The sequence below is a fragment of the Pseudopipra pipra genome, chromosome Z, assembly GCF_036250125.1.
Source record: "Pseudopipra pipra isolate bDixPip1 chromosome Z, bDixPip1.hap1, whole genome shotgun sequence".
NCBI classification, from domain to species: Eukaryota; Metazoa; Chordata; class Aves; order Passeriformes; family Pipridae; genus Pseudopipra; species Pseudopipra pipra.
Window position 1 is genome coordinate 69,793,427 of NC_087581.1, and position 18,551 is coordinate 69,811,977.

Sequence of the window (18,551 nt, forward strand, 5' to 3'; positions counted from 1 at the left end):
CTTACAGTAGAATTTTTCTGAAGCTGTTCTGCATGCAGTTTGGTTTAGTAATCTGATGTCTGGAAAGAACATTTGTTAGAAAAGGAAGTTGTCTTTCTTCTTTAAGTACAAGTACAAAGACATTGCATTACATGACCTTTATAGATTTTTCTGGGCTCCTAAGTGAGTAATCCTCATGCCTGCCCTCATCCAAACTCTTCTGCAGTATTTTGGTCATAGTGAAAGTACAAGAACCAGCATTGATGGCTAATAGCCATAAGTAGCTACAAAATGAGTCCTGCTCTAAGATACTAGCATGACTACTCCAGTGAAAAAGAGTATTCAGAAAATTAATAACTTGGTCTTACTGGATGACATTGCTCAAAGTCTCTATTAAAAATGATTAAAAAAATTACAGAAGTATGGCATAGCAGAGCTCCCTATATCCTCTCTCAGCAAAAACCTTGGAAATACTTCTCTACTACTCTGTGGATATATTTTCCTCAGAGGCTTGCACCTAATTTAAAATTTAACATTTCAAGTGTAAACAAAATCTTCTAAAGGCACTTGCAGATATATTTCATGTCACGATCTATTTAAATAATGCATTACATCCTGAAGCTTTTGGACAGATAGAAATGGTAATTCAGCATCTCTTTCCTTCTTTTCTGGGTTAACTCTCTATTTAAAACCGGAGTGTGCTTCTCCTTGTATACAAAGTCCGTTTCACAAATAATTATATCACTGCTTAGAATTTCCCACCCAGCATCCGTCCTGCTTTATGTCCACTTGGAACTGAGCCAGTGTTATCCTTCATCATCAGTAACATTTTCTATTTCCCTGGGGTAACCTCGAGTGTATAAGACCGCATATATCAGCTTTCAGACTAAGTTTTGATAAGCTGAAGCAAGGCAGTCTCTCTACTAGATACAGTTCGGCCAAGGGTTCTTTGGATGGGATTAAGCTCTCTGAAGTGACTTTAGAAAAGATGCTTAAGGATTTATTTTGTTAAAACTCTTCTGTGTTAGAACAATAGTAATTCCCAGGGAATTACTACGAGGAACGCAGTGCCACCGGGATAAGGAAACAGAATGAACATTTGTTTTCCTGCAGTTGACTCAAGTGTTGTGGGAAGGAGTGTAAGAATGGGGTTTATGCATGTTGGATAGCACTGTCTGTCACCTAGAAACAGGCTTCTTTGAAGGAAGGATATTTGACAGTCACATAGACAAGGAAAAATTAGTCAGCCTGCGCTTCTCTACAATGGAGGTTTGACTTGAAATCACATTTTATTCCCCATTAAAGTTTAGCTCAAATTATGTTCAATACTGGAAATCGTTCTTTCTGATATCCTTAAGATGTAGAGTGGAAATTTGTCAACACCATTGCAGGTTTCAGCATAAACATTTTATTGAATACCCCAAACCAGTAATGTTACACATTTACAGGCAACCACATCTGTATCTTCCATTAATAATCTCTACATGTCATTACAATTTAATTTACTGGGGGGAATTTTGCAATTTATTTATTCGTCTAGTAAACTGTCCCTTAAAAAAATTAGCAACCATTTGCATATGTCATAAGCAGACATAATTCTTAATCCAAGTTATTACAGAATTAACAGTGCCTTAAATGAGAATTGAACACTGTTTGTACATTCTGTCAGAGAAAATGGAACTTTTAAATTAAGAGCATATTCAGCACATCTGAAATTGAAGCTTAGAAATGGACCCGAGATTTGGAAACTTGCATTTACTTCAATCCAGACTACATCAGTTGATCAATTGATCTTATAAAACCAACAAACTTTGTCTGTGCTTTCAGCTGCCTTAACTACAACAACAGCATTGTTTTTTAAAAGTGGCTTTAAAAAGAGATTATAAACCTGTCTAGTTTGACTACTCCCTAGTGATACTTAAATGTACTGGCATACTTCTCTTGGACTCCATCCACATGATGATCCTGTGTCTGTTTTCTCATTCTTCTCCCTAATAATGGTAAAGGTTTTCAGATGTTTTTTGTGAAAAAGTCTTCTGTATGTTTGTGGAGTTTCTTTGGCCTTAGGAAGCATTAGTTTTTCCTATCCTAAACACCCCTGAAGGCTAGATGCAATGTCAACTACTGGTTGCAGCATGGTGGCTCAAGACTTTCCTGAGTCTTTAAGACTCATTGGTCACACAACTTTGACCAATTTCCTTCCTTCCACCTTCCAGTTTTTCCTAGATACTCATCTTTTGGGTTAAACTAGTGGAGTCATGCAGAAAATGTCCTGGTAATCACAACCATGCTTCAACAAAGGGAAGCTTCATATTGCTCACAGAATACTGTGTGCAATATGACATGCAAGAAATAATCAGTGCATGCTTTAGTTCTCTGAATTGACCTTTGAAAAGTTTTGTGTAATTTGTTTTGACTAGTGTGCTCCAGGGGCAATAACCAAAAGTACGAAAATCCACTTCATATTAATGGGTGGAACACAAGACAAAGGTGACTTTTTTTTTGTTGGTAGATGTTTTCTGAGGAAATGGAAGCTAAATAAAACCTTTCTATGAGAAGAGCTAAAGGAAGAAAGCTTCTTTTAGAGTCTAATCCCATTAGATTATCAGGAGATTGATTAATAGAAATGTGGTGAGAGTGAGCTGTGCTAAATAGCAAGCAACCACTTTCAGATTTAGAAGGATGTGTCCTGTTTCTACAGTTCCTGTTCCTTTCTTATGGTGCATCTCTTCTCTACACTTCCTGTTTTCTGTTATTTGTATTTTTAAGTTTGGGTATATGCTTTGCTCAAAAAATCTAGTTGCAGTTTATAATTAGGCATTACTGAAAAGTGAAGGTAGAGATGCATCTTGAAGAATTTATTACACCTGTAACAGTGGGATATCTCCCATATAGTCTAATAAACTACCTAATGCCCCTTTTTCAGGGCTAGCGTGTCAACAGAGGACTGGTGAACATGTTGTTACATCCATTTTTTGTAAATACATGAATGCAAATCCTGTGTCATCAGTCTTATCATATTTTATATTTAACACCTGTTTGTATTTCTCAGGCCCTGAGATTGCTTTCAGTTTCATCAAGGCCATGGTAGAGACATTTCATGCCTCCTTTTCTTGAATTGTCTTTGCTTCTCTCCATTTGGCTTTTCCTTTGGCAGAAACAGTAAAAGTAGGACAAGGAACACATCTTCTTGTATTATTTTAAAGCAGCTGCTAAGCACATTTTTATACAGCTGCAGTCATGAATCCTTCCTGGACCAGTAGTACACTGTTGATAGCACTCTAAAAGGCTTTTATCAACAACTTAATCGCATAGATAGTCCAAATAGTTTACAAAGAACACTTATGGAGGAAAGAGTGACAGATGAAAAATTCCAAGTATGTGGTATTTAATGTGATAAGGCAGATCCTGGCTTGTCAATTAATTAATATACAAAAGAAACAAGCACACAGAATGGAGACATACGGTGTCAGAAATGATTTATGATGTATGCAGATGTTTGGCACATAGTTCAAAGAACTTAGCAGAATGAATGGAAGAGAAATCCAGGTGTACTGTAGGAACAGTTCTTGCTTATCGATGGATTGATTTCAATGCAAAAAAGGCATTGAAACAATGTTTCACCTTTACTGTTAGAAATAAGTGAATGTAAACTGAACCCCCATTTTATTTCAGAATCACCCCGTAAGAAAACAAAATCATAGTGCAGGAAAATAAATAAATGGACATTTTAAAAAACCTTGGAAAGATGTTACCATGTTCTGTTATTCTAAAATCCATTGTCCCAGTTATCTGTAGAGAGCTATTAATTGCATTCAGAAACACAAATCATGGTCGAATTATCACAGGACACACACTGTTTAACTTATTGGTGATAGCCTACCAGGGCAAGGCACTGAGTCCTTTGTAAATGAGGTATTGTGAGGAAACACAGCTTTTAGTGTAGGAAGTGTTAACTTGGTACTGTACTTTTGCAGCAGGCTAAGAATATGCATGCAGACAATTGCTGCAGACCAGCTGTTGCTGAGTATCTGGCTGAAGTGCCACAGCTTCTTCAGGTGTCCAGAATGGCACAGGGATAGCAAAGCTTATCTCCCAGGAGACATGTGTACTAGGTGACCCCTTGGAATTCCTCCTACTCCTCTAATTCTATCAATTGTACCAAAAAGAAGCTAGATGATGAAATGCTATCTGAACATGGCAGAACTTCAAAGCATGACTATTTGGTCTGGTCAGTTTAAAGCGTAAGTGCCTGCGTAGTTATTTTATTTCTTTTTCCATTAGGACAGCCTAAGCCTGCATCACTCAACCATGTTTCTACAGTTTGTTGGAATTGTCATCCCTTTTCCTTCCCTTCCCTTCCCTGTAGCATTTTATTTACTGCCTAAAATACTCAGCCACAGTGCCCATGGATACCAACATGCCTGCCCTAGATCTGGACTCTGGCAGTAATCTGGACAATAATACATGTGAAGATGCAGTTCACTTTCCATTGAAAGTTAGTTATGTGTAAAGCTAATATGAATTAATGTCATATATTAGTTGTGAAAAATTTTAGATAAAAATAGGTAAAATATAGCTGTACTGATTTAGTTACATGTAAAACTAATGTAAGTAAAACTCACTGCTTAAAGTTTCCCTCATCGTAACAATTTTCTTCATACTTATTAAACCTGCTCGGAGATTAAATTACATATAATTTCCACTCTTACAGTTGAAAGACTGCTAAATGACTGACAGTTTTAATGTCTTCTCCAGAAATCCCTGAAGTACTCTTCAGAGAGTCTTATATCAACAGATAGGTAGAACTGTGTGAAGCTGACTAAGTCACAACTTCGGCAGTTGCAGCAATGGAATCTAACAGAAAACTTACAGTAGCTGTGAAAAAGGAAATCACTGCCCTCCCTTTTAGGAAAATTTTACCTTCTGTGATCAAGTTCTTGGTGACATCATATACCTTCTTTGTATTTTTGCAAGAGGAATGAGCATCCCTGTCTAAAGTGAGGCAGTGGTCATACGTTGTGTTGTTGATGTTGTTGATAGGTGTTAACACTGCAAGCAAAGCAGGATGCTGACCTGTCAGGTCTACTCTGCATGTTTTCCACTAGAGAAACTACTTTGTACTGTATTAATATAAACCAGACTAGGCAACATGAAGAATTGAAATTACTGCACCTATAAATAATGAGGTATTTGTTCTTTTGGGGAGAAAAACAAATTTCTAGTTCATCCCAGTTTGTTTTCCAGCAAACAGCTGTCTTTTATTTTTCTTAAAATAATAGAAGAAAAATCACCTTTTTATTAGCTTCATCTCTAGAGGTTTTGAATGTTCCTAGCCTGGTGAAAGTCTCAATTACTGTGTGTGTGTATAAGCACATGTTTGTCTCTTCTGTTCATTGTGGAACAAAGGATTTCCTTGAAAGTATCTTTTGAGCTAATTTTTTATATTTTAGCAGAATCAGTATATTTGAATAATATAGTGGCATCAGCAAGGGATAACTGCAGTTTAGCTATAGTCACGTTCATTTCAGTTTAGCATTGAAACTGTAAGGAAAATTCAAAAGTTTTTAGTTCAGCTGACAGAATACCCTAAAAATGATGGACAATTTTTTGGGGAAAAAAAAGAGTCAAAAGCTTTCCACATTAAGTTCAAAGTAACACTGAAATATTTTCTCTTAAAAAACAGGAATACCTTTGTTGTTCAATGACAGTATAATGACTTTGAATATGTAATGTAATAGAGGTTTTCAAGCAAATGAAAACCTACACTGTTGCACTGTGATATCGTATCTGAAGATAAAAAACAAACAAACCACTTTGTTCCAGGCTACGTCCATGTCAGATTCATTTTGCTATGTAATGCAGCACTTGTTAATAATGATTTAGCAGGAAGTCAGTGAAGTCTGTGCTTCTGTGTTTAGAAATTACTGTCACATCTAAAATAAGACAGAAGAGGGGAAGGGAAAAAGGAAGAAATGTGTTATTGTAAAAACAGAATGGTTAGTGACCGACGGAGGCTGGTGAGTGATGTAGTTTTGAGATAAAAGTGCAGGATAGTGTCTCAGATTGTAATGTGCCAACAGCTATCTGCACCTAGTGAAATAGGTGCATTCTTCGCTGAATTCCAGCAAGAGGACTTAATTTGCAGAAGGAAGATTCTGAAGTTCAACAAAGAAATTGTTTCTCTTTCTATGAGTTACTGGTTTTGAAGAGGAAAGAAAAAAACTCCGTTGGTCTTTGTGATTTTTTCTGTTGGTCTTTGTGCTTCTAGTTTTTGTTATAGAAGTCAAAAATTACATTCTCTTGAAAAATTTGTCCAAGACATAATCCTCTGAGGATTGTCTATGTACTCAGAAGAAGCTTTACTGCTTTTAACAGCCAAAATACTTAAAAGATTCCTGTTTCACTCAGCTGACCAGATCTCTTCACAAAAATAATTAGCTGTGCTTCTTTGTGAGACTATAGATGCTAAAATGGATTTTTACTATAGAGACATAACTAATTCATACTGGACTAGAGTCGGGGAGGGGAGGGAAACTAGAAATAGAAGAACAGAAAATAGTGACTCTTTTCTGTGATATATATATGTGAACATGTATATAACTATAGAAACATATATGTAAAGAATGTGAATATGTGCATATGTGTGCATTTGTGTACAGAGGGGTGTTTGCATACATATATACATAAGTGTACATAGATAGATATATATAAGTGTACATAGATAGAGCTATATACAGACAGTGATGCAGTACCAGAGTGCTATGCAGTTCTAAAGCTGTGTGGTAACAAACTGTACCTATATTTATTTTGTGCCCTCTCACTTCTAGAGTATTCTGTATTGCCACTTGCAATAATTACAAAGAGAGTCTTATTTTAAAATAGGTGTAAATAAAACCCCCCAAACAAATAAAAGCAACAGTTTAGATGTTTTGCCTTCTGGTACTTCATCTTAAATCTGATTGTATTTTAAAGGTGGTCCATGCAATCTGAATGTTTGGAAATGTATTAATAAAATTAGAGCATTTTACTGAACTGGACGTATTCTGTTATGTTTGTTGTGATAAACATGAGAGCTGACAAAAAGTCTCAAGATCACTAGGAAATAATGTATTCCCAGTAACACAGAACAAAATTTTGCAAGTCTTAATATTGAAAAAAATACAGAAGATGACTCATACACAATGTGTGGGAAGGAACAAGTGTGTGAAATCTGATTGTTTCTCATAATCAGTCTGAAGACAGAAGAAAGTAACTATTCATCTCTTCTGACTTTAATCCCACGACAGAAATAATTCCTGCCTTTCTCTGTTCTTCCCAGTTTTCTAATTCCTCTGGGTAGAAATAGACTGAGACAAGATAATTTTGAAAATATGGAACCATTTATATAAATCATTGTAGCCATTATTCAGGAAATAATTTGTTTGCTCAACGAGATAATAGGTTTTTGATTGCAGCTTGCTACGTTGTAGCTGTATGCCAGCCATGCCAGCTTTATTTAACTTCTTGGTTGTTGTTTTCTTTTCTTTTTGTTGTTTATATTTGATGTATTCTAAAGAAGGTACACTTTCCCCACAATATATGCAACAATTAAATGCAGTTATCAGTATACTATATTTTAATTTTCTTTCTTTTTTTTTTTTTTTTTACAGAAGGAAGGAGAAAAAAATCACAAAGTCCGACTAGCAGTTGGAAATGGAGTAAGAAATGATGTATGGAGGGAATTTTTAGACAGATTTGGTGCTGTTAAGATCTGTGAGTTTTATGGTGCTACTGAAGGAAACATTTGTTTCATGAACCACACTGGAAAAATCGGATCTGTTGGACGCACCAATTTCTTTTATAAGGTGACTCTTTATTTACATTTTACTTGGTTAAAAGTAGTGCTGAAAAATTGTGTTTCTCAGTTTAATGCTGGGACATGGGACTACAGTCATAAATCCAAGGTAAATTTTTTAAGACAGTTATTGCAAGTTTAGTCGACTCTCCATAAAATCTGAATGCCTACCCCAGTTATATTTTCAACAGTAACATTTTTTCTTAGAGTTCACCAGGGTCAAAAAGGCCTTGGTCTCTTCTGACAGTTCTGAGTAAGTTCCAAGTTATAATTTCAAATCTCTGCTACATTAGAGGACAAAAGAGAGAGTTGAATTTGTTTCAGTACCTAAGAACTCATCACATGTAAAATAAGCATACAAATGTCCTATTCTGACTTGTTTTTCTACAGATTATATTTAAAGATGTTTTCAGATAGAATATTTATATTGCATATTGCTATGTAAATATTTGTCATAATTGGAAAATAATAGTAATTAAAATACAGTAGCATATAGATATAACCTTAATAGATATTTTATACCTAGGTGTCATTAAAAACAAGTAACTCAAACTACATCTATGCTGTATCATTATACAGAAATGTCAAAGATAATACAATACATATATTATTGAGTAATTGTGACATAGTCGCCAAGATTACAAATTTTAAAATGCTGTGCCCCTTCATTTACCATCTGCTAAATGTGTTTGGTGTGTTCTAGGGTACTAAAACTAGAAAAAAAAAGCCCTTGTGTATTTCATTAGCCTTGAAAACAGCAGTCATATGTCTTGGAGAGAAGGATTATTTATTATTTATACTACACATGGTGACTTTTCCTTCATCCCTCTGAATAAATGCAGAAATTATTTCAACTTAAAGTTCACAGATAGATTTTTTTCTTTTTGGTCCTATTAGTGCAATCTTTTAAATGGTTTGAGAAGTCCCTAAGTAATGTGTGTCCCAAGCTTTAGCTAATAATATGAAAGACTATTTAGCAAGGCTTTTTGCAAGGAGACTACATTTTGTTGTTGTTTATGCCAGTTTTTACTCTTCTTGAAATGGATAGTACTACATGCATTGCCTAGAATTTTAAATTGACTGGGATACCTATCCATATATACAAGTCCTGCTGACTTAAGTGACATTTGTACTTCTGAGGAGAACTGATAGCAAAATGTCCTGACAACATTATTTTCAGAGAATATTGTAAATCCATTGTTTGTAAATACATCAGAGGTATCTTCTCGAGATGTGCAGATAGGTTCCTAGGCAGCCTATGTTTCAGGGTCCACAACTTCACTACAGCATCACCACACGACAATCACCACAGACTGCTTCATGAGCTGGGGCCAGAGCAATTCTTCACTTCTGGTCTGGGAACTCAGACTGTAGGGAGGAACATGGGAACACTCAGAAAAGCCCCACAGGAGCTAGTGGATTTTTCAGAAACCATTGAGAGCTCAGGAATTTAAGTAGATGACTCCAGTGACTCTCTGCCCCACATGTCTGATGCTCTGTAGCATGCATGGTGGCCCTCTGATGCTGATGGGTATCTCTAGAAGGGTACAGATCCACTACAGGAAATCAGGAGTCTGGAATTTAGGGAGTTGTAGGTGAGCCAGGAACCTTAGAGTTGATGTTAATGTCTTATAATGTCTTATAATATTATGAAATTTCTTATGTTCCAAACCTGAGTAAACTTGTTTTTGGTATTGCAGAACTTTTGGCAGAGTTTTGTCATAAGTCATTAACCTTTTGGAAATACCATGTAAAGGTTACAGCAGATAAAGGATTAGACTTGAAACTACCTATATATTTATTTAATTATCGGTATTTTTAATCAAGTAGTATGTGGGTTTTTCATGTGACACAAACTAAATATGTATTTTGATGCTATAGGTAAGTTAGTTTTTATCTATTCAAGGCATTTGTGTTTTTTGTTAAATACATTTTATGTGTTGCAGATTATTAAACAATGCATTCTGGAGTGTAGCTGTTCTCTTTCTTTTACTGCCAAAGGTTGGGGACAAATGAATGTGATAAAATTAAGGTTCTACAGAACACTTTTATTTTCATAAAAAACTTGAGAGACATAAGTTAATAGGAAGAAAGAGATGAATGCTATAGCAGTTGCCAGACATCCAGTAAGTCACTGTGTTTATAGAAGCAGTGCTCTTGTTTGCACTTGTTTATTTTCACACTATGTTCTTTATATAAGAGGGATTGGTTCATGTGCTTGAAAGCTTCCCTTGGTATATGAATAAATCAATGTTTATATAGAGTCAGCAAAAAGAAAAGTAGAAGCCTCTGAGTAGCTTTTTATCTTGTAAAACTTAAAATGTTGTGCAAAGAAGATAGTGCATAGATTAACATCATAATGTGATAAACTACTGTTTAATCTTAACATCTGACATATTTAGTTAATATTAATCAATTTTGTTATGTATGACATACCTTATATGTGTACTTTTAAAAATGTGATATGGAAAAAATATCTAAGACCCTCAGTCGTGTCCATCACATGTATATATCTAAATCTCTTTCTTATACTAAAATAAATTCTGAGTGATGGCAGACAACAAGGGAGCGTGGGATTAATGAGATCTGAGGAAGCTTACAAGAAGGGCTAAAAATAAACCACGGCAAGTACACCTGAATATCAGCATGTAAAAAAAAAAAAAGTAGTAATAAACTGTATCTGTAAATGTAATTTTTCATTAACTTAAGCGTATTCAAACTATCAGAGCAATCTAAATCTCTTATTCAAAACTCTGTAGATCAAAATCAGCTTTGAGCTGAGAAACATTTAAATCTTATAACAAATTTTAAATAACTTCAAAATATAAAATGTCTTTCCCACAGCAATGCAGAATTAGTATCATGCAATTTCTTCATGCAGTCATAGAAGTGGCAGAAGAGATACTTTTTTGTTTAAATGTTTACTGTTTAGTTTAAATGTAAACAAAGTTAGCTTTAAAAAAATTTTAAGACCCTGGAAAACTGGATTCACAGCAAGAATATTGGCATGTGTGAATCTAAGCACTGGCAGCTCCTAAGTGCTTTGGCCAATGAAAATTAATGTTTCTGCTCTTTTGACTAGTTTTGAGCTAAAATAGTCTAAGGTACTACAAGTGTATTACAATACATATTATATGTGGCTATTCAGTTAATAGCAATCATAACTTAAAAGGGTTTTTTCCTTGCTTTTGTTTACATTGGCTAACAAACCTATGTGGGGGACATATGGACCTACTCTTTACAGCATACATAAGGCATTACAAGTATATTTTAAAAAAACATCTCTAAGATATTATGCTCCAGAATTTTTTTTCTTAAATTTCAGTTTTTAAAGATGCTTGAAACTAAATCTAGTACACGTAATGCTTTGTTTTATAAACAGATATTCTTCCAGAGAATTCAACAATATTTAATCTCTAAAACAAATAAGTAATAAAAAGCAGGAGCTTGTGATCTTTATTTTCTGAAAAAGGCTCTGTGAGCATTCACTGTAAATTGAAGCTTTAGGAATTTCAAAACTATTTTCAAATCATTATTTAAACTCACATATTTCCAGTCAATTAAAAAAAAAAAAAAGAAAGCTGTTATTAGGTAACATCCAGACAGCACAGTAGTAGACAATAATGTTGCAGATTAACTCATTTTAAATTTCCGCTAGCTAAATTATGCTTTTTGTTTGCTACATTTACGTGGTGCTTCAGGCAGTAAAATGGAGATTAAAATGATGAATATTGCATGCAGTACTCTGTGAAAATAATATGGTAATGCTTCAACAGCTCAGGTCTTCTTCCCTATTAAATTTTAAATAATGAGGTGAACCAAATGTAAGTCTGTGCCCAGACTAAATACTTTGCAGTGGAGCTTTCATTTTCTAATGTTTAATATGAAAAGCAAGCTTAGAATCATAGAATGATTTAGCTTGGAAAAGACCTTTGCACAGACACAGTTGTTTGCACAGAGTTTATATGATCTCATTATGCATATCTAATACAATACATGGTATTTTCTTTTAATTATGTATTTGCACAAGTATTATTTTGAAAAACCTAACTGGAATAGGCCTAGTTAATACTCTAAAGTTGTAGGCACTGAAAGTTGTATACATCAACACAGTATAGTCATATATAGTAAAAGTCTTAACAGTTTTTAGATGACCTTAGATAATAAATTACAGTTTCTAAGTGTTTATAGCAACTTAAAATAATTCTTTATTCCTTCAGAGCTCAATTACTGTATCTTGTCAACATACTATTCTGTATGATGCATTATTTTAAGCTATTCTAATAAAACACAAAAACAAAATAACACTTCATTTTATACAATTTCACTTTTATTATTTATATTATTCATTGCATTTGGCCTGTCATATGAAATGTATTAAAGTAATGTCAATGTAAAAAAAAAAGAAAGCAAAAAAGAGCAGCATTTAAATGTAGGCATCCATAAGAAAAGATCATAAGAAAAAAATTACTCTTATTCTGATCTTCAATGATAGCACAACTATTTTCTAATTGAGGCAAACTTTCTGGTTCTCAGATTCTTGACTTTGGTAAATGCCTATAGTCTGAGGTTAATTAAAAAAATTACCATTCACTTCATGGAAATTGTGTCCCATTCTTGAATCATTGCTTTATTTTGCAAGCTATGATCTTTTTCCTTTGATCAACTGTTAAAAATATCTTTTTGATTCAGGCTTAGAGTGGAAGGAAAACACATTGAAAAGACTCAGAGAAACAATTTTTTCCAGATGAGACTGAATTTGTGGGATTAATGTTTGATTCAAGTTGCTATTTATTCAGACTTTCTTGAAAACAAAAGTGTTTGATATAGTTACGACAACATTTCAAATTAGGGTAAAGCAAATACGCGACTCTTCTTCCGAATTAGTTGCAGAAAAGCAAAGAGATTTATGTTTTAGCATCCTACCCTTTACTTCATTCACTTTCATAAAACTGTCCTTAAATTATACTGCATCTCTTTATTGTGAAGAGTGCAGGTGTATATCCATATGTTTTATAAAATTGTTTCCCTGGTGGCCAAGATTTCTCCAGGAGAAGATAATTACATACCTTTGGTTTGACTAGGTGTTAAATATTGCTGATACATTCCTTTATGAAAAAGGAAAACAGAATCCCAAACTGGGCAAACTATTTCCTTAGAATAATAACTGCAAACACAGTGGTCCAAATAGTATCAAGCATATGGTATCAGTCAGTGTCTCTTAAAGATCCAGCTTGGATTTTTATCACAGTAGAAAAAATGAAGCAAAATAAGAGTCAAATGCTGTATATTTGAGGAAAAAAACCCCAATTGCGATTTCTAGTTTTGATTAGAGTATCTTGTCCTCTCCTTCAGCTTCCTTGGAGCCACAGGAGTATAAATCCTTCTGCTGGTCTTCACTTTCCACCACTATACACCCGCCTGAGAAAGCATGAGGGAAGAACTGAGGCTAGCTAAGCAAGGGTAAAGCCCAGTGGGAAGCAGGTTTCCCTTTGTGAGGAGATTTAGGCCTTTGCTTTGCCAGCTGTTTTCAGTGCCAGAGGATCCCAAAAACATATCAGTCACCCACTAAATTCACTTAAGTACCAGATATGCATCTATTATCCTGACTAGTGTAGGCTTTTCCACTGATAATGTGGATCCCATAACTTGTAAGAAAATTGACAAAAGGAGAATTCTTATCTTCATTTATAAAAATGTTTTGATTTTGCTTAACTCCAGGAAATGGCATAAGTTTACATACAGAGTATTTTCAGTTTTAAATGAAACTGCATTCTCCTTTTAGATGAGGAGGACTGGAGTACAGGTTTCCCAGCTTATATTTGCTGCCACCAGATGTCACTGTGTAGATAAATAACCGATGACTTTTTCCCTTTTTTAGCTTTTTTTCCCATTTGATTTAATCAAGTATGATTTCCAAAAAGATGAACCGATTAGAAATAAGCATGGTTGGTGTGAAAAAGTTAAGAAAGGTAAGTGTTTATATTAACAGGATATTATGGCCTATTGATTTTAATAGAAACACTCCAGAGAATTTTTAAAGGAGTCTTGCTATCATGTTAATGCAATATGCCAACAACAACTATTACTCTTTGCTCTGAAAATAAAAGCAATATGATTTTTGATCTAAGACAAAACATCATTAAACATACCAGTGCTGATACCAGAAGAACCCAGGAGGTCTTTGGATGCATTCACAGAACAGTGATGTTCAGAAGTGATGGTATGATAGTATTATCTTTGAACATGTAGATAGTGACATCTGTGTTTTTAAAAGGAGTTTAGCATAGGGAGATGGTTGCCAAAGAGATCTACAGGAAACACTGGTGGATTAGAGCAAATGTTTTCGATGAGAGATTGTTTCTGACTAAGTGATGTGATTCAGCTTAATAATTAAAAAAAAAAAAAAAAGCAAAATAACAACAAAATTATTTGATTATAGAGGTCTTCAAAATGCTTATCAAATATATGATACATCACGGTTATACCATTTTCAAAGTGTTTATTAGATTCTGAAGCATCTCTTGAACTATAGGAAGGTAAGAGCTGAAACTGAAGCAAGAAGAAGTCATATTAAAGGTCAGGCAGACAGTTTTAACAGGGAGTTGAAGCAGATTTTTCAAAGGAGAAGAAAATAAGTCCCTGAAGCATGAAATTTTATAGGAATTTATCTCTAGGGATGCCAGACTGAGCTGTTAAGGGAACACATACCACTCAGACTAATAAAAAGCATTATCCCTGTCTATAGTCTTTGTCTCACCCATGCCCTGTGCCTTCAGAGCACCACGGCTGCAGTGACACTGCCAGTGAACTAAATACTTCTGCTTTAACCACTACCAATTTTTGGAAAATAGGCACAGGTATTTTATGAGGAAGAAGTCTTAAAAGTTATGCATATTTCCAGAAGCATTTTTTTTATATTTTCATTTTTTGTCTCTGATACAAAGTAATGTAACTCTCAAGCTTTACTCTTCACAACTTGCTCCCAAAAGGTTATTTCCTACAATTATTCCACTTTCAGCAAACTAATACCTTGATACACTACATGCCTAATAGGATATTCCTTTCCCTGTCTCTCCTTATTTTTTGAGGAAAAAAAAATTGTATTAAAACTTTCATATTTTACTCCAAAAAGTAAAATGATGATGCTTTATCACTTTAATGAATATTTTAAAGAAGTGTTCTCAGAACTTCTGAAAGGAGACTAAATAGGGACTTAATGTCTGGGTTGAGCACCTACTTTTTATTAACACTAGTTTTTCAGTAGGAAGCTGATGAAGCTGAGACTCATCATTGGAAACTCAGTAAGATGTGGGGAGTGAGACATAATATTAACTTGAATTGTGCACTTTGGGAGGACAATAAACCTATTAGTGAGCTTACAATTGATAGGTGACAGTTCTGGGAGAAAACTGATGAGTCGCTAGGAAGAAGTACAAATGACTCAGAATTTCAGTGAACAATATTGTAAGTAATATTAATGTTAAATACAGGAAATTTCCAGTGATACCTTAGGTTTATATTCTTTTAACTTCTCCGTATAGGTGAGGCTGGTCTTCTCATTTCCAAAGTCAATGCGAAGAATCCCTTCTTTGGTTACGCTGGCAATAAGAGACACACAGAAAAGAAATTACTCTGTGATGTATTTAAGAAGGGAGATCTTTATTTTAATACTGGAGATCTAATGGTTCAAGATCATGACAATTTTCTATATTTTTGGGACAGGATTGGAGACACCTTCAGGTATAATTATTGTTTCTTTTCACATTTCATTAAAAATACACAGAATAGAATAATACTGTTATATTTGTTTTTGACCACAAGTGTTCAGTTTACTATATTGAGATGTAGTTTATAATGATCCTGAAGTGGATGATAGGGGCTTAATTTGGTCACAAGTGTTCCTCTGTATTTGAATAGCTCATTTTCAGAAGGTTTTGTAGGACTTCCAGCTCTTTGGACACTCCTTTCCATAAGCATATAACTAGTGATGGTTTTGCTGTGACCAAGCAAGTTTGATACTGATGTGGAGAAAAACGTATCAAATAGTAGAGATGATACATTTAAATACATGTAAAAATTTTGGAAACAATTGTTTTAAACTTTCAATGTCCCGTATAGTGATTCTAATACCCAGTAACATTTGAATTGCAACATGATCTGGTGATCAGATCAATACAACAATGTGACAAGTGTGAAAAATCTAAGGTGGTGTTAGTCTGAAATGAAAGGAGGTTCTACTAAAGTTAATGCTTTTTAAAGAGGAGGTGTCCATATGTTTCCACGGGATTATTTTTTTCACATTTTAGATGGAAAGGGGAGAACGTTGCAACTACAGAAGTTTCTGATGTCCTTGTAATGCTGGACTTCATACAAGAAGCAAATGTGTATGGTGTGTCTGTGCCAGGTAAAAGCTTTAGTTGTATGTGTTTCTTCTCCTAGGTTAGTTGTTAACCCTCATAACTTGGGTTATGATTTCATATTTTGATTTCATATTTTAAACCCATGAATCACTTTTGATTGAGTCATCTGTTTAATACCTAGTTAAAGTGTAAATGCAGGTAATGAAATACCACCAGATTGTGAATGAGCCAGTGAATCATGCATTTTTATTTGTATGCAGTTATGTGTATTTTTGAAAAGCTATCATGCATGAATTTGTGAGAGCTACATAACCTAAATTTAAGATTTATTAAATTCACATCTGTGGAAAATCCAGACATCCCTGTGTCCAAATAAAATGTCAACAAGGTAAGAATAAAGTAACTCTAAAGGAAAATGTATGAAGACATTATTCTGTCTTATTTTACCTTTCACTTAGCCTCATAAAATAACTGTATACAATTAATATTACAAAACCAAGGACAAAGTGAAAAAGAATACAAAGACTAAAGTAAATAAATTATTAAGAAAAAACCCATTAATTTATTTTTAATAATTATTGTTTTGTTTTGTTATTTTTCATGAGATCTTATGGGCTCGATTCTTATTCATGTTAAATCTTTTTAAAAAATGTATACTAGGTTCTTGCTGGCATAAAAATAAGTTTCTGTATAGGAGTCTGTATGGTGCTGTGCTTTGCACTGGTGGCTAAAAGAGTGTTGATAACTTACCAGTGCTTGGCTACCACTGACCAAAACTTGCATTGTACCAGGCTTTCTCCCTGCAGCAAGTATACTGGGGATTGGCAAGGACTTTTGGGAGCAGATGTAGATGGGAGAGTGGGCCGAAACTAACCAAAAGGATATTCCATATAATACAATGACATGCTTAGTTATAAAAACTGGAGGAAAGGAAGTGGACACTTGTGGCTGTGGCGTTTGTCTTCCCAAACAGCCACTGTATGCTCTGAGTGAGGCCCTGCCCTATAGGAAGTAGCAGGACATCTCCCTGATGACGAGAAACGTTGAATGATGTCCTGGTTTTGCTTTGCTTGTGCCTGTAACTCTTGCTTTCCCTATTAAACTGCCATTATCTTGATAGCCACGTCTTGCTTTCCCTTCTGCTGCCTTCCCATCCCATGGGAGAAGGGAGTGAGAAGCTGGCTGGATGTTTGGTTGTTGGCATGGGTAAACACAAGGAGTTCAAAATGTGAAAAAGGTGTAATTTACTTGTATTTTAAAGCCATGCAACAAGAAAGATTGTAATAAACAAGACTGTCTGAAAATCAGACTCCAAAATATGAGATCTGCTCATTTCCTGTACAATATTTATCTGCTTACCACAGTTTATGTGAGTGTCTTGATAATTGCACTTAAAAGATAAACAAACCAAGTTTCATTACAGATTTTGTAGTACTAGCAACCAACCAACCAAACCAAAACAAAGATAAGGCAGAACATCTCTGCTGTTACTACTAGCTGATGGTTAAAGTGTGCAGTTAGTTTTGACTGCTAAAGTTCATTGCTTTTATATTTTATCCATTTTTTTCTTTCCCAAAGACACAAAGTGCTCTCTCTTTTCAGACAAACAATTAAGAACTTTTAATCTCTCTCTCTCTGTCAACAATCTGCAGATCTACAGTTTTATGAAAAGATACTGGCAAGAGAGAGAGAGACTAAAACTGAAGCATAATTGGCTAATCCAGGAAAGAGGCTCATCACTCTTGTTTCTGAGAGAGGAATGGTGTTGATGTTTATCCCCCTTTATTGATTAATATCAAGCATGAGACTCCATTTGCACTTACCCACCACACTCATTTACAGCATTATTGCTTAATTGATCACCTGAATGATCTCCAAATATGTGTAATACTACATAAAATATGAATGCAATCTTGCATCTTTATTGAAACTCAGAAGATGAAACGTGACTGCCAGTTTGCTAATGCACTACAGTATTTTTTTGTAAGGTTCATCCCTAAAATGTCAACTTCGTTCATTTCTCAAAATTCTCATCTCACTTCTTTTTCCCCAGATCACGAAGGAAAAGCAGGAATGGCCTCTGTTATTTTAAAGCAGAATACATCATTAGACTTGGAGCAAACGTATAAGCAAGTAGTGACTTATCTACCGAGTTATGCTTGTCCCCTTTTCTTAAGAGTCCAGGTAAGCTGCATTATTGCATTGTACATACAAACATCTACATCATTTAAACGCAGAGATGGCTAAGTGAATAACAGAAAGTGCTTGTTCATGTATCACTCGACCCAGTTTTAGACCCAGTCCTATTCTCTGTCTTCATTAATGGAGTTCTGGGAAAGGGATTACACAAAAAGTCAGTAAATTCGTAGATT

The 18,551-nt window shown here is 34.6% G+C and overlaps 1 protein-coding gene and 1 long non-coding RNA gene across 3 annotated transcripts in view; one reads left to right on the forward strand and one right to left on the reverse strand.

Annotated features, from left to right (window-relative positions):
• Positions 1 to 18,551, forward strand: part of SLC27A6 (solute carrier family 27 member 6) — a 38,349-nt gene that overhangs the window by 15,813 nt on the left and 3,985 nt on the right. Inside the window, exons 5-9 of one of the 2 annotated variants that reach the window (XM_064642601.1) lie at positions 7,635 to 7,826; positions 13,698 to 13,788; positions 15,361 to 15,559; positions 16,126 to 16,223; positions 18,233 to 18,363. In XM_064642601.1, coding sequence (XP_064498671.1) covers positions 7,635 to 7,826; positions 13,698 to 13,788; positions 15,361 to 15,559; positions 16,126 to 16,223; positions 18,233 to 18,363 — 711 coding nt within the window. Of the gene's footprint in view, positions 1 to 7,631; positions 7,827 to 13,697; positions 13,789 to 15,360; positions 15,560 to 16,125; positions 16,224 to 18,232; positions 18,364 to 18,551 lie in introns of both variants that reach the window. The other variant, XM_064642600.1, reaches the window with a different exon arrangement.
• LOC135407513 (uncharacterized) lies at positions 7,814 to 15,446 on the reverse strand. The gene is made up of 2 exons (XR_010426905.1): positions 15,327 to 15,446; positions 7,814 to 9,184 (listed from the first exon to the last, which is right to left on the reverse strand). It is a non-coding gene; the product is annotated as an uncharacterized LOC135407513 (long non-coding RNA).